Source organism: Lagenorhynchus albirostris, chromosome 6 (assembly GCF_949774975.1).
Source record: "Lagenorhynchus albirostris chromosome 6, mLagAlb1.1, whole genome shotgun sequence".
Taxonomy (NCBI): Eukaryota; Metazoa; Chordata; class Mammalia; order Artiodactyla; family Delphinidae; genus Lagenorhynchus; species Lagenorhynchus albirostris.
In genome coordinates, this window is record NC_083100.1 from 44,630,299 (window position 1) to 44,650,641 (window position 20,343).

At 38.1% G+C, this 20,343-nt stretch overlaps 1 protein-coding gene and 1 pseudogene across 1 annotated transcript; one reads left to right on the forward strand and one right to left on the reverse strand.

Moving 5' to 3' along the window:
* Positions 1 to 1,567: 1,567 nt before the first annotated feature.
* Positions 1,568 to 4,634, reverse strand: LOC132521519 (mitotic-spindle organizing protein 1-like; annotated as a pseudogene).
* A 2,054-nt stretch (positions 4,635 to 6,688) lies between these two features.
* LOC132521719 (non-histone chromosomal protein HMG-14-like) lies at positions 6,689 to 6,991 on the forward strand. The gene has a single exon (XM_060151389.1). The coding sequence runs from the start codon at positions 6,689 to 6,691 to the stop codon at positions 6,989 to 6,991; it is 303 nt and encodes a 100-aa protein (XP_060007372.1).
* Positions 6,992 to 20,343: the final 13,352 nt, after the last annotated feature.

A 20,343-nucleotide genomic window follows, 5' to 3' on the forward strand; every position in this document is an offset into this window, starting at 1 on the left:
CTCAACTCAGCAGCTGCCCTTTTATAGAATCTTATAGATTGGTGGAACTCATAGATTTCAAAAAATATTTTAATATTCGAGAGGATCTTAGAAGTCATGTAGCTGAACTCTTTTTATAGATGAGGAATATGAGGCTCAGGGCAAATACGTGACATGCTAAATTGCTTTTTGTTGCTACAGAATCAGGTCTAGAATTCAGGTCTCCTGGCTCCTGGACCAGTGTTCTTTCCACCATATCATCCTACCTCCTTTGCATATCAGTTGTTCACTAAAGATAGAAATGACTGATTTTAGGAGTTTCTCCTAAATGAGGAAGAGTGTCTCTTCCTAATGCCTGGGTCATTGCCTCCTGTACGTCTTTTTTTTTTTTTTTACCACCAAAATGGTTTTATTTTTGACACTGCCAACATGCACAACAATGTATTACTTTGGTTTCCTTAAACATTACTTAAGTACGCATTAGAAATACATGTTTACATTTAAGAAATGTAACACATTAAAAAAGTCCTCTACAAACGTAACTCCTTTTCAGTATATTTTCCTGCTTTGTTTCACACATAAATAACATAATCCACAAAGTCATAAATAAAACTATTAACTCTTATGACCTAAAAGTATATACAAATTTTGGAACTTGACAAGAATGTCCTTTTTCTGATTTTATATAAATAACAACATGCAGTATTTGCAATGTTTTTTAATTAAACGAATGACTTACAATCAAAACTTTTATTGTCTCCCAACCAGTTCTCCCTATAATAGACCTTCAGTGCATTTGGTAAAGATGTCATGTATTTAAAAAGTCAAAGTGGTCAAAAGACTAGATATTTTAAATAGAACAGAAGGTTGCCATTAAATATTACTAAGTCTTATTAAAATCACTTTGGTTTGTCTGAAGAACAAAAAATGCTACCAAAGAGTATATGCTTGTGCTATCTTTTTTTTTTTTTTTTTTAATTTTTGGCTGCATCCCACGGCACGTGGGATCTTAGTTCCCTGACCAGGGATCAAACCCGCACCCCCTACATTGGAAGGTGGAGTCACTGGACTGGATTGGATTTCCGGGGAAGTCCCTATACTATCATTTAAATCCACTGGACTGGATTTCCGGGGAAGTCCCTATACTATCATTTAAATGGAAGCTAACAAAGTCTTAAAAAATCAGATTAAATTTGTATTAGTCTTGGGAAAAATATTCCACTGAGATTCTGTTATAGGAACAGAATCCATGCTAAGTTTTCTAAAATTTACTTTGAACCATCACTTCGATTTGTTAAAACTTTAAGGGTAAAAATAATGACACATAAAAATGATCTTAGAAAGGCACATTTAGAATTCCTGATACAGAACACTTGATTATTTAGTTTATGTTTAATTACTGGAAATCTTTATTCCTTCAGAAAATAATAACATTCTTCATTGAGTGACACCATCTATTTAGTGATTTACTAGATAACCACTCAAGGTATATTAAGTTAGCACTCAAATTATTTTTATGTAACGAAAGTAAAAAAGACTTTTCATGTTGGAATTGTTTCATTATGCACTATTATTTTTAAGGCCGTTATTTACAGAGTATAAAAATTAGAAAGAAAAACATTCTCAATTAATATTCTCACTAAATTTAAATGATTCAAATGGTAAGCTAAGCACTGTTATTACTTTTAAAATCTAAGTTTCTAAGTTTCATTTTCCAATTAATACAGATATGATCTGCTTCACACTATTAACTGCCAGTCAAACTTTATGTTTAAAAAAACTAAATATTCTTTGTTAAAGTGCAGTTTACAAATGTTTTTCCATACTCTTATAAAAAACAAGATTCTGATATGCATATTGAATCTAAGTCAAAATCCACAACGGTAGCTGAAATTGTCAACTTTCAGCCTAATACAACATAAATCCAGTTATTTTGCATAAACAATTCAAAATTAAAGTTTATAATGGAAATGTCAACAAGTCATAACTACATTACTACGGATGGGTTTCACTATACTTCAACCAGGCACAGCTGATGTGCACATCTGATAGACTGCTTAGAAAATTAAAGCTATCAGAGCTATAAATAAGGAACACATGAATATGAACACAGCAGTGCCAAAGCATTAGAACTGTTAAAAGAAAATAAGATGTGGTGTAAACACAACTGATAGTTTTCTCCGTAAGCCACTTTCCACTGATTTATAAAGTTATGGTTTTATCATTCTTTTAAAAAGGACAATGTTTCCACATTGCTACATGCAGTGATTTCATTGTACATTCTTAACTACAATGCAATCTTCAGTCCTCCTGCAGAGCTTGACATATCTCATCAGGATTTCTTCAGAAAGTCAGCTCGTCGTATTTTCAGCAGCCTTTAATGCTGCAGCGGCCTTGAGAAATTCCTTAATAAGTGATGATAAAGCTTCTGGGTTAATTCCTTGTTCACAGAGCCGTACACATATAGACAAGAGTTTCCGTATCTAATCCAGTATTCAAAGTTCTTGAAATCTCAAGCAGAGATTTCTCCATGGTCTCCCTCACCGCATTCAGATTCGCCGTCGCTGCCCCGGCGCCGCTGCTACTCGCCCTGCCGGAGGCCAGAGGGCGAGGGAGGAGGGCGAAGGGCCTGACCCGGAACTGGAGCGCCTTCCTTTCTCCTGGGCGCTCACACCGCGCGTTCTCCGCGCTCGCCGGGCAGGCTCCGCCCCTCGCGCTCGCCTGCTGTACGTCTTGATCGAAAGCTTGTGAGTCCGTCACTCAAGATATCTATTTCCCAAGCACTCACCAGCTATTGAGACTCAGTACAGGGGCTTCCTCATGGAAACGATTGCTATGGAGTTGATAAAATAAGGTAATGGTCTTCAAAAAGCTGGGCAGAAATAGGTGGCAGTTACTGATAAACCTGTCATTGGTCCATGGCAAACTGAAAAAATTAAGGACAATATAGTAAACTTCCAGATAACCAATATTATTCAATTAATTTTAAAAATTTGAGTTTGTTTTTTCTGTTTTCTTCATTCAATATTTGTGATACTGGGCACTGTTGGAGATACAGTGACTTGTCCTCATGGACATTACATTCTAAGTGGAGGACACAAATTTTGAACAATAAAACACATATTTCACATACCAGTAAGTTCTATGCAGAAAATAAATCAGAGTATCAGGACAGAGAATGCCTGGAATAGGGCAAGGGTTGGTTAACTCACATAGAGTGGTTAGGAAGGTCTGTGAGGAAGCGGCATTTGAGTGAGGAATGGATGAAGAGAAGGAACCACCAAGTAAAGATCTAAAGGAAGAATATTTCTGTCAGGAGAAAGCATGTGCAAAGGTCCTGAGGTGGGAATGGGCTTGGTGGTAGCAGACGTGGAGTGAGAAAAGGTGGAGAACAGAAGCAGATGAGATCACAGAAGTGGTCAGGGGCCAGGTCATGCAAGTAAGGCATTTGGATTTTATTCCACATATAACAGGAAGTCCACTGGAAGGTTTTAAGCTAATAGGGCAAGAGAGAGGGAAACAATTTAAGAGATTTTAGCAGTAATGTTAATGACAGAAAATGATGACGTAGACTAGGGAGGCTGGGTTGGAAATGGAGGCGATGAAAAGTGGCACATTTGGAGTATGTCTTGAATGTTGAACTGACAGGAGTGTGGGAAAAATACAGAAGTGTGGCTGACAGACTTTAAGGTGGTCCCCCTGACCACTGCGTTCTGGTGTTCATGTGCTTGCTTAATCCCCTCCCTTTGAGTGTGGCTGGGACCTGTGACTAACTTTTAACCAACAGAACATGGCAAAGGTGATGGGATGTTACTTCTGTGATTACATCATATAAGACTCCATCTGGCTACTAGGCTCTCTCTCTTTCTCCCTTGCTAGCTTTGGAAAAGCAAGCTGCCATGCTATCAGAGGGCCTCTGGAGAAAGCCCTTTGGCAAAGAACTGTAGCTGGCTTCTAGATACTGACAGTGGCCTCCAGCTGACATCCAGCTAGAAGTCAGGACCCTCAGTCCTACAACCACAGGAACTGAATGTTGCCAACAACCTCATGAGCTTGGAAGCAGATCACCAGCTGAGCTTCCATATGAGAACTAAGCTTCTAGATGAGAATTGAGCCCCAGTCCATACCTAAACTGCAGCCCTGTAGAGCCTTGCTGAGTCCTGACTCCTGACCCGTGGAAACTATGAGATATTAAATGTATGTTGTGTTAAGCTGCTAAATTTGTGGTAATTTGTTACGCAGCAATAGAAATGTAATACACATAGGATGTTTAAATCAACTTTTCTAGTCTTAGTATCATGAAGTGTGTAAACAATAAAAAAGCCATGATCCCTGAACACAGCTCACTTGATTTGCAGTTGGCAAAACAGGGCCACAGAGTAAGCAACACATCTGAGGCTATACAGCTCACTAGCAATTAGAATCCCACCTCCTGTTTCCGCAGCAACTGCTTTTCCTGCTGCACTATGCTGCTTTCTATTAAATGTTGTTTTTGTTTGTTTCTGTTAGTCTGTGTGAAGGACATCCTACAACTTTATTCTGGTTTATTGAGGCTTGTCAGAAAAAAAGATGTCTTTCTTTACCTCATCCAGGAGGTGTGCCCATGTGTGGTTCATCTGAATTCTTAACCTGCAACCTGTGGTAGCCTCCGTCATGGAAATGAAGTGGCATTGGGTTAGGGAGAACCCTTTAGACTCTCCCAGACACAGCTTATTTTAAAACTTCCTACCCATTCAAGGCAATGTTCCTCTTTCCCCATAAATTCTTGGGAGCTCCTGCCCTGTTTATGTGCCCTTTCCTGGAAAACAGAACCACAGTAGGGGTCACTGAACGGCCACTGTGTTGAAGTGATAGAAAACAAGAAAATAGAAAATATTTTTAAAATAGAAGGAAAGAAGGAAGGGAGGGAAGGGAGGGAGGGAGGAAGGGAGGGAGGGAGGAAGGAAACTACATGGGAGGAATGCAGCCTAAAATGCCAGTGACCCTTGGTGCTCACAATTGAACATATATGATTAAACATAGTGAACATCTCTCATTAGCTGTACAGCTGCTGTCAAACCTGGTGGATGCATCTTACACTGTTTTCTGGGTCCATTGCCAGAGACGAGACAGGAACTGGAATTTTGGCTAATGCTGCTCTGGAAGTTGCTCTTTCTTTATATAGTTCATGAAGCATTGGAAGGATTTAGCAAACAGCCTCATCATATCAGGAGACTTCAGTACTTTCTTGGCAATTCTCTTAATTCTCACATATTTTCCGGCCCTTTGTCTCTCAACCTGTTCCTTGCTTAGCCTAGTACAAAGTTACTATTTTCGTTCTTTTAATGCTAGGATGAGAAAATGGAATTCTTCTCTTTCGTGTATGAGCCAAGGCATCGGGTTGACAGGGTAAAATAGGCAACAGGGATAGAGTGAAAGATGACAGATGAACATCGACATGCAGTGGACAACCAAATATTTATCTCTAGATTACCGTAATTTGGGGGGTGGTGTGACTCAGGATAAAATGAGGCTGGTAAATAATTATGGTTTAAGTTATCAAGCTGTAGGTCAGACTCTTGTTCAGCTATTTGATATAAGCAAATACCAGCAGTCACATTTTATGGGGAAATGTTTCACCTGACCTAAGTACATAGGAATATTTACTGCAATTCTGAAAATAATGTGAGATTACTACGCTTCCCCTATCCTTTTCGCTGAGAAGACACCCACCCCTCGCCCGCCCTGTTCCCACACCATCCTGCAAAAATCCTTTTTTCACTTGCCAGGACCCTGAAATTTAAGAATTAAATATGCTTATTTGCTTATCTTTGCAAATATGCTCTTTGCTTATTTGTTGTTTACCTAAAATTTATATAACTCAGGAATGATAACAAGTGAAGCTTTGTCAGCTATTTATACATGAAAGTGAGTCTATGCCATCATTTCCTGGAGCAGGTTTAGGTGAGGGGTGGGAGGCTGCTTTGATAGTGAGAGAAGTTGTATGGTGGGAGGCACTAGGGAGGCACAGATGGGGAATACACCTAGGGAAGGTCAGGCAAAGGGAAGGGGGCTCTGAAAACCAACACAGGTACTTGACCATCTGCCAGGACAAGCATCAGCCTAACATGATCTCCGTCTGGCTTCTTTCCTGATCCTTGTAAGAAATCGTATCTGAACAAGCTAAAAACCTAAATAACAATTGATGTGGCACTCAAGAGCCACGCATCGTTACACACTGTTTAGTAACATAAATATTATTCTGTATAGTTCCAGGTATTCAAAGCTTTTTAAAGTGCACTGTATTGTCAGGTTACTTAAACGGCCTGCATGGTATTACCTTCTTGTCTGATGAGGGTATATTAATGATATGCAAATTTTGCTGTATACAGGTAATGCATATAATTACATTTTCTAAATTTCCATATTTTCAGTCAGGGCACTTTACACTATTTAATAACACTGTCATGATTAAAATTGGTCAATTCAACCAAACAAATGATTAATTTAGTAGAATATTATTTCAATTCGGCTATTTTATTGTTGCTTAAAAAAATGTAAACAAAATAAGCCAAAACAAAACCAAAATCCCAAACAAATACTAAGCCTTCCAGTGAGGCATTAGAAAACAGATTATTGGGGCGGCAGCGGCCAAGACCCCCAGCTTCGCGAAGGCTCTCGGCGCGCCGCGGCCCCCAGGCACCGGGCACGCGCCCGCCCCGCCGCCACGATGCCCCAGAGGAAGGTCAGCTGCGCCGAGGGGACGGCGAAGGAGGAGCCCAAGAGGAGGTCGGCGAGGTTGTCAGCTACACCGGCTCCTGCAAAAGTGAAAACGAAGCCAAAAAAGGCGGCAGGAAAGGATAAATCTTCCGACAAAAAAGTGCAAACAAAAGGGAAAAGGGGAGCAAAGGGAAAACAGGCTGAAGAGGTTAACCAAGAGACTAAAGAAGACTTACCTGCAGAAAATGGAGAGACTAAAAATGAGGAGAGCCCAGCTTCTGACGAAGCAGGAGAGGAAAGAAGCCAAGTCTGATTAATATCACACACCTGGTCCTATCAGGGGCCCCTGTCTCCCTTCTTGTACAGTCCAGAGGAATATTTTTATCAACTCTTTTGTAAATGCAGGTTTTTTAGTAGCTCTAGAAACATTTTTTAAAAGGAGGGAATCCCACCTCATTCCATTTTTTTAAGTGTAAATGCTTTTTTTTAAGAGGTGAAATCATTTGCTGGTGGTTTATTTTTTGGTACAACCAGAAAATAGTGGGATATTGAATATGGGAGGCTTTGATTGTCTTGGGTGTCAGCTTAACATTCCACAGATGGAGGGTAGCTTTTCTATCCTATAATACAAAGCATACTAAATGGCAGTTTGGAGTCAGTTGTGCACTTAATGTCTTAGACACTTTAAATTACTTCTCTTCCGATGTGGTTTTTGGTAGAATTGTTTCCTAAAGCAAACCACTCACCCCTTGATCTTGGCTCTCCTGGGCAGAATTTTGTGCACTCTGTAACATCTTTGGTCGTGGTAGTCCAGTTCTTCTAGTAACTGTTAATGTGCTGTGAACGATTGACAATTTGAGTATGTAGTGTATATGATATTAAATGTGAATTAGTGGAACTTACGATGTAACAGCATATCAATATTTGAAGATATTGGTACTTGATATCCTGTGAAGGAAAATTTGCCCCTAAATTTTAAGCTGGAAAGTCACTGGAATAACTGTTCAGAAAAGAATCACAACTGCATGATTTTTTAGATTTTTGGTACGTATGTTGAGAATTGTGTACAAATTGAAATGTCTGTGTACTGATCCTCAAAACAACCAATAAAATCTCAATTATGAAAGAAAAAAAAAGAAAGAAAACAGGTTATTGGCAACAGCAATGTGAATTTTTGTGAATCCACCAAGAGTTGAAGCAATTTGATTATGATAACTTGGCTTTAAGAATTAGTTCTTAAAAATATATATATATTTATAAAAATTTCCCTCTGTAATGGAGAATAACTTGTACAGTTTCTGAGGATTAAAATGTCATTATACATTTGTCCAAATCCATAGAATGTACAACACCGAGAGTGAACCCTAATATAGACTATGGACTTTAGGTGATAATGTATTAATGTAGGTTCATCAGTTATAACAAATGTACCACTGTGGTGGGGAATGTAGATAATGGGGACCACTATGCATGTGTGAGGGCAGGAGGTATATGGGAAATCTTTATACCTTCTGCTTAATTTTGCTGTGAACCTAAAACTGCTCTAAAAAATAAAGTCTACTGAAAGGAAAGGAAAGAAGAAGGCTGGACTTCAGAGTGTGGACTTCTCGCCAAGGAGGCAGTGATAATGGAAATCTCCCCATCCCCGCCAAAAGTGATGGTATGTGAAAGATTAGCATCCTTAGGTTGAGAGAAATAAAACAGAAAAGTAATGTTTGCAGTTGATGAGGAAAACTTAGAAATGTCTGGGTAAACTCTTCAGGTATCAAAATAGAATTCATTAATTTACTAGGTTTTCCCTCATGTATACTGAAATCAGTTTTACCTCATGGTCCAGATTACTAAAGATAGATGGCCACCTAGAAAAGAAAGAGTGGGAGAAAGGGAGAGAGAGAAAGAGAGAGAGAGATGGGCATGCATAGATTTTGGATCTGCTCTGTCTGGCTCTGCCTGGCCTTCCCCATACCTGTCAGCCTGGGGTGGACAGAAAACCCCCTGCTTCTTTCATGGGGACAGGATACTCTCTTGCTGCTGGCTGCCTTGTTGGGAGGTTTGCCAGCTTCTCTTCAGAACATGGACCATTTGTTTTTGTTGGTAAAGAAATTTTGAAAGAAACAAACTATGATTCCTTGGTTTTGTTAAAAATAGGGTGCTTCTGGTGGTAGTTAAGTTTGGCAGTCAGGGAGGTTTGAGAACGATATGTATGTCCTGTATGTCTGGGCTAGAACCTTTTTCTCAGCTGTGCAGTGTTTGCTGAATAAGATTCAATATGTAACTGACACAAGCAAATACAGATAATCTTCAGAAGCTTAAACATGTTTTAAAAGTAAAATAAGTTAGTCTTTGACCCTAGGATACTATTGAGAGTCAGATCCCAAGACCAATGTGTTTTAGCTGCAAATAGATCAGGTCTCTGAAGCTATGAATGGACAATAAAACCAATACATGCATACACACATACATATGTGCATACACACATATATACACATCTGTATATGTTCCAGGATTAAGGATTTTAAAATAAATATGAATTAAAATGACAAATACGTAGCTATTTTCTTGTTTAAATTATTTTATATTCCCATTAGTTAACATAGTAAAATTGAGCATCTTTCCAGCAGGTACCCTTTTAGTACTTCAGTATAAAAATAGTTTGATTTATTAAAAATAATTTCACATAACATTTTGCAGCTTTACTCTGCACAAGGAGTTTATGTTAGCATGTTTAATGTCATCTCTGTTTTGAACTCTTCAGAATTTAAAAAATACATATCTGTCTTAGAGGCCATTATGCATCAGTTTATTTGTCTTATATAACTCATCTTAATATTTAACTTGTACTAAAATAACTTATTAAGACTATTTAATTTGCTTGGGAAGACTGATACACAACAGACTTTTTGGTCTTGATGTCTTCTCACAAAGCATCCATAGTTATTACTATTGCATAATTAAGCATACTTCCAGAAATATGACAATGTACAAATTGGAGTAATGCCCAAATTATGTATATAGAGATTGTTTCAGAGAATAAAAACCAATCTTTCCCTCTAACACCAATTACCTAGTGTTCTTACACACTGAACAAATAACCAAATTGATCATCCTCAACCTTGAACTAAATTTGGAGAGCTCTCATTTTTACAAGCTCATCGGGCTTTCATTTTCATCTTTTAATGAACTTGCCCACGCTGAGCAAAGACATTTGAATCTAATAAACAATTTGTCAAGTGCATTCCCTTGCACCGGGATAGGATTTTTGTTGTTATTTAATTTTTTCTTTTAATCAGCAGCTTTGTCCTGGGTTGGTTAGGATCAGAGCTTTGACCTACTGCTTTGACCTGAAGCCTGAACAGTTTTATAATTATGAGGCCCATATCTATGCAGAGGCAAGGAGCTCATTATTGTATTTATTTTTAGAATGTATATGTAATAATCAGGTTTATGAAGAATGCAGTGATTCATTGGCTACTGATAGTTTCTTTTTGTAATAAATAATAATTTTTCATGATTAAATGGGATTAGGATGTTGTTTCCCTAGTTTATAAAAACACAGTAAAGAAAGAAAAACAAAATAAATGTAAAATAAACTCTAATAAAGTTACTCAAAAAGCATTTAAAATAGTTCATGTGGAGTTTAAAATTGCAAAATGCTTCATTATTTATACTTTTGGGGACATTTTTTCACCAAATTGCCAAAATAAATCAGTTATTTTTGTGATATTGCAAGTATTATTGAGAATGTGTTAATATTTGGCAGCATTAAATATATAAATCAATCTTTAGCCTTAAATAAAACTAAGCAAAATGACCTTGTGAACAGATGGCTTAATAAAAGAAGAATAATTTTTACATTTTCCTCAAATCTTTTGCCCATAGCATAATTTTTACCTGAAATTCACCCTACTTTCATATCCCAGCCTCTTATGCTTTTAACAAATGCCAAGTCTTTTTCAAGGCCTTTCCTATATTTTTCTACTTTATGTAATTTCCTTCTTTGAACCTCTAGTCATTATTTGTGTACTTAAAAAATACTTTTATTAATGCTTTATCAGTTACAAAGGCTTTCAATTTTAAGCAACAGAGACTCTGATAGTGGCTTAAAAAAATAGGGTTTTATTTCTCTCACATGACACAAAATCTGGGAGGAGGTGGCTGAGGGCAATATGTCAGCATCTCAGTGATGTCAGCACCAGCATCACTGTGATTCTCTTATTCTTTCCCATTTGATTCCAAGATGGCTGCCACAGCTCCAGCCATTACTTCAGCTTTCAGTGCAGGAAGGAGGGGAAGGGCAGCTGCTAGCCATATCTGGCTTTCCTTATATTAGAAAAGGAATAATTTCCTAAACACACCCTACAGACTCCTTACATTTAATTGGCCAGAACTGTGTCACATGGCTACAAAGTGAGTCTTTAGCTTTTTTTGTCTTTGTGGTGAAGAATAAGGGGGTTGGGAACCAAGAATAACTGTCATGGATGGTAATCTGTGTTTAGTCACTCTTGTTATCTCTGTATTGCTGATATATATCCTACCTATAGACGTCACTCCACTGTTATTTATTGAGGTAAATTATTTTTGTATAAGAACCATGTACTTTTCAAAAACACTTTAAAGTTTATTAATTTATTTGGGATAAGTTAATTGAAGTTTAGGAAAAATTCATATTATGTTGATTGAAGGTGTTTAATCAATATTAATTGAATATCTATAAAACAAAAAATAGTTCTGGCAATGTTCTAAGGAATCACAAGGAAGACATAGCTTCCTATGAACATTCACATAAATATTCATAAATGTGGTATTCATAAGCGATTTTGATGAAGTACAGGCTATTTTTGCATTTGATCTTGTTAAGTTTCATCCTTTATGCTTCCCTCCTTTGGAAGGCTAAGAAAGAAGAAGCAATAATTAGAGGAGGTAAAGCATTCATCTCTTTTTTCCCTAAATTAATGTATGTGTAACAAAATAAAATTTTAATCCAGCAAAGTGCATTTTAATCAATAAACAATGAACAACATAACAAAACATGTATTCAGTATTTTATTTGTAAATACAAATTTACAAATAGTCTGTATTTTGAAATAATTTATACCTTGGGGGGAATTTATTAATTTTGATGTATGAGACAGAGAGAAGGCAAAGAGAGGTTGATTTTTGTTTTTGTCAATCATACAATTTTAAATATTTTTACAACAGTTATGAAGATCTATATTTAGTCCTTTTCAAATTTCCAACAAAAGTTCCTGTCAACTTTTTTCTTTTCCAGCTAATGTCCTCATGTTATATGCTTTAAATATAGGTGTTTCATTTTCAAAATGATCATTGTTTTATGTGAAATACAGAGCTGGGAAGACAATACTAATATATTTACATGTAAAGGGCCTGTTAGACATAACCATTTTTTGAATCTGTTATTGGTTCCTGCTTTCTGCTTTTTTTGGTTTTCTCTTAACATTTTTCCTCTTTTCAGCACTGAAGACAGGTAGATTTGCACCAGTTGTGAAACTGGACCTCAGTGTGCTATCGTAACAAATGACCCTCAGCAGGATGCCTGGAAATGGCTGAAGTACCAGTAGCCAAGACTGGCCTGTATTTGAGCAGCAGAAGTACAAGGGGTCCTTGAGTGTGTCCTGTTGATGGACCCCCCTGACTTCTCAGGTGCTAGAAGAACTGAATGAGTTCAGTGATTCCCGAGGACTCAGGTTTCTTTCATTGAGTGTGGATGTCCCCTGGTGATTCTGAGCCACCTAAGTACTAGAATTGACCTATGTCCCCAGGGCTAGTAATGGTCCAGAGATTGAGAATCTCTGGATAATGGCAAAAGGTTTCTTCAGATTTATCTGAATCTGGATACAATGAACAGAGTTAAAGTCTTATTGACCTTGAACTTAATAGTGAGTGTAAGGGCCTCTACATTATTCCTTTTTATCTAGAAGTCCTTTTGATGAAAATATTTTATTAATTCTGAAAAAGGTAAGAGACCAGAGAAAGGCTTTAAAAATTGTTACAGTGAAGCTATCTGGAACTGGGTAAAGTAATAATTCCAAATGAGAGCTATAGATATATTTTTAGTCCTTAAAATGTGTCAAGGTTTTAGAAAAATATTAGGAGTAATTTGCCATTACTGGAAGTGCTTTCAAGATTAAAAGCACTTTGGTAAGTACAAAGGATGAGTTCTTTAGTTAATAAAGAGTAATTTGGTACTTTTATATGAAGACTTCAATGCATATTCGATACATTAAACATTCCAATAGGCAGCCTCTTTCCTAGATAACTGAATGGAGAGAAGCTGACTCATGAAAGTTCACAGAACAAGTTGCCAACATAATTTGAATTTCAGTCGGTGACTTATTCCCAATCCAGGTATCTGCCTATGATTGTTCACCTATAAGGTATGCATTTATTAATTAATCAGCCAACATTGATCCAGTAGTGACTGTGTATCAAGCACTGTAGTAGGTGCTGAGTTTCTAAAGATGAGTAATATCTAGTTCTGCCTACAAGAAGTTCATAGACGTTCTGTGTTCACCTGATCATCTTGCAGCCACTCACATGATTATCGTGGAAGGGGCAGTGGCCTCCTCGGTTTTACCCTGGCCTTCAGCCTGGGAATTTGTCATGAAATACACCTGAGAAATATGTTTTAGAGCTAGACTTGCTTAGACTATTTGTGTATTGTACATAAAAATACAATTGTGCATGGATATTTGGGTGAGACCATGACTTTTTTTGATGTGAATATGTAGAAATGCCCTTTTGGAAGTTTTCAAATATTAAATTATTGGCAGATCAAATATACTATCACCTTTCTTTTAAACTTTCTTTTCTTCTTTTCATTGAAATACAAATGTTCCTCTGCTCTTGAGCCAGTTAGTTCTAAGCCAGTTTGTACTTGCCACTGGTGTGCTCCCCCGGTTGGCTTCCTCTCATAAATTTATTTTATGTTTGCTTCTGACTTTGAAGATCAAAGGTTCTTAGAAAACTTCTTTTTGCTTTTCTGTGTAATAAGTAATCCAGTGATCACCTGTTAACTTCTTTGTCTTCCAGACACAGATTCCTAAATGTTGAGAGTGAAAGAGACCCTAGAAATGGAAACTTCTCAACTTTCATATTCCCTCAGACCCAAATTCATTCCTAAGGATGCATTATGTCTCTTTAGTTTCCATTCACACTGGGCATAAACTTCTCAAAAGAATGAGAGAAACAGCAACAAGCAACAATCCCAAGGTAGTAATTCTTATTGCTCATCAACTTTTCATATTATATGTTGATACTATACTATATTCATAGCCCAATTAATATGGCTTTTAAAGAGATATTTGGAATAGATTGGTAGCTGCTACAGGCAGGGGTGAAGGGAATCAAAATATACAAACTTCCAGTTATAAAATAAGTAAGTCATAATATACAGCATGGTGGCTGTAGTTAATAATACTCTACTGCATATTTAAAAGTTCTGAAGAGAGTAGATCTTAAAAGTTATCACCTCAAGAAAAAAATTCTGTAAGTATATATGGTGATGGATGTTAAATAGATTTATTGTGGTGATCATTTCACAATATATACAAATATCAAATCATTATGTTGTACACCTGAAACTAGTAAAATGTATGTCAGTTATACCTCAAACCCCATTAAATCCACAGAAAAGTAGTGTTCAAACAAAGATATTTGGGGTGATCTTTACCACTTTGTTTCCTATTAGCAGGGATAATTAAGAGAGATGATTATATAGTTACACATGTCTCTGGAATGTGTTTTGAACTTATATTTTATTGTGAATATTTCTTGCTGAAAATCTACAACAATTCAGATAAAATAATAAAGCTTTACCATGAAGCTATGACTCCTAAAATACAGAAATTGCCCACTTTTCATGACATGGGCTTTTGCTTATTTCCTTGCTTTCTACCTCATGTTCAGGATAACCAACATCTTCACTTGGTCTAAAGAAACATCAGCCTAAGCAGAGATGATTTCCTCCACTCCCATCCAGATGACTTGCTGTTGGTTCCCCCTTCCATGTTTGTTAGGAAGGTTAATTAAAATTTTTACTCTAAATAGTGGTAATTAAAATTTTTTCCCTTAGTTTTTGGTAGGCTGTAAAGAAGACTACTGAGGAAGCAATTAAGCAGCAATATAGTATCATGAAGCTGTGGAAAGAAAAAATGTGTACTACTATCAAAAATAGGAACAGTTAACATTTATTCATATTCTTTAATCACAAATTTATGCTGTATTTGAGTATTCTTCATGTTTGAACAGAGGATTTTGCAACTATGTTTCTTTTCCTCAGTATTTATTTATTTTTTTTACGGTACGCGGGCCTCTCACTGTTGTGCCCTCTCCCGTTGTGGAGCACAGGCTCCGGACGCACAGGCTGAGCGGCCATGGCTCACGGGCCCAGACGCTCCGCAGCATGTGGGATCCTCCCAGATCGGGGCACGAACCTGTGTCCCCTGCAGCGGCAGGCGGACTCCCAACAACTGCACCACCAGGGAAGCCCTTTTCCTCAGTATTAAATTTCTTCCATTGAAATTATCTAACCAGTCAACAAACTTTTCTCTATACTGTGCCTGTCTAGACATGGCTCACTTATTCCCGTGAGAAGGCAAATAAATACACTGGACAATTTCATTTGTTTTCACTAATCAAATGAAGTTCTTCCCCTTTATGTCTCTTCAAAGTGTATATCCTTTGAGTTCAGAAAGGAGAACAATCTCCATTGTTTATTTCTTAGATTCTCAACATCATTCGTTTTGAAGATAAGGGGCAGCTAGCCACCCCTGGAATCTATGCTGTGATAACTGATGCTGCTCAGGTGAAGGACCTCTTGTGACTTCATGTTGTTTGTTTATAAGGAATTCTCATGGATGTAAGAAACTGAAATGTTTGGACTACTTTAAATTCTCTAAGTGTTTTCTTTATTTAGGCAATATCTAGGTATTGTTCCCTTTAAGAGGGAAAGACAAACAGTGTCTTTTATACAGTTTCAGATCACTTCATGTCATACAATAAGTATCAATAGTAATAACGAAGCTGAGTATTTGACAGTTTTAAAAATTATGATTAATCATGCATTCATTCTAAAAGTATTTATTGAGGGCTTCCCTGGTGGCGCAGTGGTTGAGAGTCCGCCTGCCGATGCAGGGGACGCGGGTTCGTGCCCCGGTCTGGGAGGATCCCACATGCCGTGGAGCGGCTGGGCCTGCGAGCCATGGCCGCTGGGCCTGTGCGTCCGGAGCCTGTGCTCCACAACGGGAGAGGCCACAACAGTGAGAGGCCCGCGTACCGCAAAAAAAAAAAAAAAAAAAAAAAGTATTGAATGTCTTCCATGTGCCCAGACTGCCTCAGTTTTAAGATTCTAAGTATTTCTATGATTGTTAATTAAATAGACTACTGATTATAGTCCATAGTGTAGTCTTTTCTATTTAGGATCCAAAGTAGGCGGGAGATCGGGATTTTTCTGGACTGAGGGTACAGTCCAGAGCCTCATATGTAGTGTGTGCTCAGTAGATGTTAGTTCTCTATCTGTATCCATCCCTCCACACTTTTCTTCTCCGGAAGTATAAGGGATCAACATCCTAAACCCTGAGTTTGTCATAGTGGATGTAAGCTTCATGGGGATATAGAGCTTGTCTACTCTATTCACTTCTGTATTTCAGAACCTGGAGAATGCCTGCCATCAAGTAGGAGCTGCCTGAGTGTCCACAGGCAGCAAGGATGGCCCTCCGCAGCGCTGCTCAGGACCTGTGGAAGCAGCTCTCCGCTCCCCTCCGCCCCACCTCAGTGTGAGCACCAGGTCCTCTTCTTTCTTCTCCTAGGTTCTTTGGTTGCCTCAGGGTTTACGAGGTAAAAACTACTCTTTATAGTGAGATTGGCAAGCCATGCCTCACGTTTTTCCTCAGTTTACCTCTTGTTTCATTGCTCTCTGTTTTGATTAATTTATGTTTATTTCTTTAACATTGGTAATATAGTGGAATACTCGAGGCCCCATTCCATAGTCTTAGCTCCTAAAAAATCTTCTTCTGACTGGAGTAACAAAATTTAAATGTCTTGTTGGTCAAAGATAAAAGTTAACCATAGGGAATTGTTCTGTGCTTACACTTTGTTGGTGTTTATTTTCAGTTCATCTATTAAAGATCAGGAGGATTATAAAAGAGAAGCAGGCACCTCTAATTTAACTTTTAGTCATACATTCTGTGGAATTACAGTGGTTCCAAGGGATGCATGAAAACTCTTATTACACTGTGTGGTGAGTTTTAATTACTTGCAATCCAAATATGTAGTACTTGCAAAAGAAATTCACCCTTACAAAGCTGATATCTTGGGTATACAACACTGCTTCTAACCCCGTAATATAATAGTGTGAGCACAAAATTGCACAAAATCTGTGCACCCTGAATAGTTAAACTATTTCATACTATCTGTACTCTGTGGATGCTAGGTAGATGACAGCTTGGAGAATCACTCACCCATAGGTGATCTGAGAAAATATAATAGATTCTGTTTGCATTTCTTTTTTTTTTTTTTTTTGCGGTACGCGGGCCTCTCACTGTTGTGGCCTCTCCCATTGCAGAGCACAGGCTCCGGACGCGCAGGCTCAGCGGCCATGGCTCACGGGCCTAGCCGCTCCGCGGCATGTGGGATTCTCCTGGACCGGGGCATGAACCCATATCCCCTGCATCGGCAGGCGGACTCTCAACCACTGCGCCACCAGGGAAGCCCTGCATTTCTTTTTTGCTATCTTAATTCTCAAGAGAGAACTGCACTGTGTACAGAGTTGCTGAGATTGTGCAGGTACTACCTGTGTGGTGATATGATTGGTGAATATGTCTATTTCAAGCCAGGTATAAGAAGGTAGAGCATATTAGGGGATCATTACTGGTCAAGCGTTTAGTTTCTTAGCGCTCAGGTCTAGAAATTTAGTAAAATGCTCCCCAAGAGATCTAAACCTCAATTTCCTTGTCTGTAAGATGGGTATAATAATCATGCTTACTTCACGGTTTACTGTGAGAATTAAATGAATTAGTATATGTAAAGTATTTAGAGGAATGTCAGGTACATAGCAAGTGCTCAGTGTTACCTATTATTATTGTTTATTATTATAAGTAGGTTATATTTGCTAAACTCAAGAGATGCTGGTTTCTACCACTGTTTTAATTTGCAGAGAGGCATATCCTTTCTAGGGAAAAGAATACTCCCTATTACTCCCTCTGTCCAGCACTATGTGATCTGTGATATTAAATTAGTAAATTCTAGATTATGTGGTGAGAATTAAGTGAAAGGAAAGTGAATTGGATGGCTTTAAAGGATTTTTTGAGTAAATGTGGCAAAGGCAAATGATTCTCATATCTACTATTGTGATCTTTCTTGGGCTACCAGTCAGGTAGTTCTCTTTTCCTTAGATGGTGCTGACAATCAATCTCTCTTTTCCTTCCTTCCTTCCTTCCTTCCTTCCTTCCTTCCTTCCTTCCCTCCTTCCCTCCTTCCCTCCTTCCTTCCCTTCTTCCCTCCCTCTCTCCCTCCCTTCCTCCCTTCCTTCCTTCCTTCCTTCCCTCCTTCCCTCCTTCCTTCCCTCCTTCCCTCCTTCCTTCCCTTCTTCCCTCCTTCCTTCCCTTCTTCCCTCCCTCCCTCCCCTCCCTCCCTTCCTTCCTTCCTTCCTTCCTTCCTTCCTTCCTCCTCTGAGTAGGGGCAACTCCTTTCCAAGGAGGGTGTAATCTCCCTCAACAGCCTTTCCACCCCAAGACAGCCTCAGATGTTTCTAATTAATTATGATTAAGTATTGTATTCGCTTGCTAGGATTGCTGTAGCAAAATACCACAAACTGGGTAGCTTAGAACAGCAGAAATTTGTTTGTTTCACAGTTCTGGAGGTTAGAAGTCTGAAATCAAAATGTCAACAGGGTTGCGGCCTTCTGAAGGCTGTGAAGGAGACTCTGTTCCATGCCTCTGTTCCAGCTTCTGGTGGTTTGCTAGCAATCTTTGGTGTTCCTTGGTTTGTAGATCTCTGCCTTCATCTTCAGGTGGCATTCTTCTTCTTGTGTGTCTATGTCCAAATTTACCCTTTTTATAAGGATACCAGTTATATTGGATTAAGGGCCTACTCTACTCCAGTATGACCTCATCTTAATTACATTTGCAATAACCCTATTCCAAAAAAGGTCACATTTTGAGGTACTGGGGATTAGCACTTCAACATAGGAATTTTGCAGGGGGGGGTGGTGCGGGGGAGGACGACAGTTCAACCCATAGCAATCATGATCCTCAGATCCCATTTATAAATGCTCGCATGCAATGGGACCTGTTCCTTGGGTTTGTGCCTTACCTAAAAAATATATAAAGAAAAATTCACCAACCAAAAATAAACAAATGAACCCACCCACTGCCAGCCAGGGATTTTAAAGCTCAGTTGACAAGTTGATTGAGATAGACTTCATTTTATAAGCACAGGTTCAGAAATGACATTCTCTTACGTTCTTACAAGGATCTAACACCCAGTAAGTTGTAGTGTGAAAAATAAGTTCTAAAAAAAGAATGAGTAAACAGATAAAAGAGAAAAGAACCAAATTTGAAAATTTTCAGATTTTATATAATCTACTTGCTAGGAAACTATAGGAGTGCCACCCATCCTGTATTCTGTGGAATTGTTCCAGTCTTACCACGAAAATCTTTTTTTTTTTGTGGTACGCGGGCCTCTCACTGCTGTGGCCTCTCCCGTTGCGGAGCACAGGCTCCGGACGCGCAGGCTCAGCGGCCATGGCTCACGGGCCTAGCCGCTCTGCGGCATGTGGGATCCTCCCGGACCGGGGCACGAACCCGTGTCCTCTGCATCGGCAGGCAGACTCCCAACCACTGCGCCACCAGGGAAGCCCATCCACGAAAATCTTATATTTTGTAAACTTAACTTTCATATCTGAAAAGTTTCTGATAACTTTCATATCTTAACGTTCATATCTAGTGCATGCTTAGTATGTACTGGAGTGGTAAAACAAGTCAATGGTTGATGATGACTTATATTACTACCTCCTTTTTGCCTGGCACATAGTGTAAAAGGTGTGGAAGGTCTACTGATGAATAACTGAAGATATTTTTAGTAGTTGCCTTTTACAGCATATAACATTTAAAAGCAAATAACCTTGAATTGGCTATTTTTTTTAAAAGGTAGAGATGAGATGAGTGTTTTGGTTCGATAGCCAGGCTTACTCTGATATATGTCTGTTTTTAATAAAATTTAAATACAGATACATTTGGAAGCACAGTTATAATGGGAAATTAACAAATTAAGTTTTTTTATCCTTTTATCCCATTTATAATCTTTAACACTCATTTAAAATTACTGGAAACAGGTGTTTTTTTTTTCCTGAGGAGACATCTTACTCTGAGACATCTTACTATAACACAGGCAATTTTTAGTATTTTTTTTTTAATTTTTAGTATTTTTGATGTTTGATACCTATCACCTAAAACAGTATATCTGAAAACTATGCAACATTTTTCTCACTAGTATTAATAGTCTGGAGAATCTCACAAAGCAGTAAAACCCTATTAAGTCATAGCTACTACATGGACTACTAATTTCTAAAACTCTGTACTTTTTGGTTTAAACTGAAAACAGTATTTTGAGACCAAGCTTGTATTTTCATAAACAGTTTAACTAAAT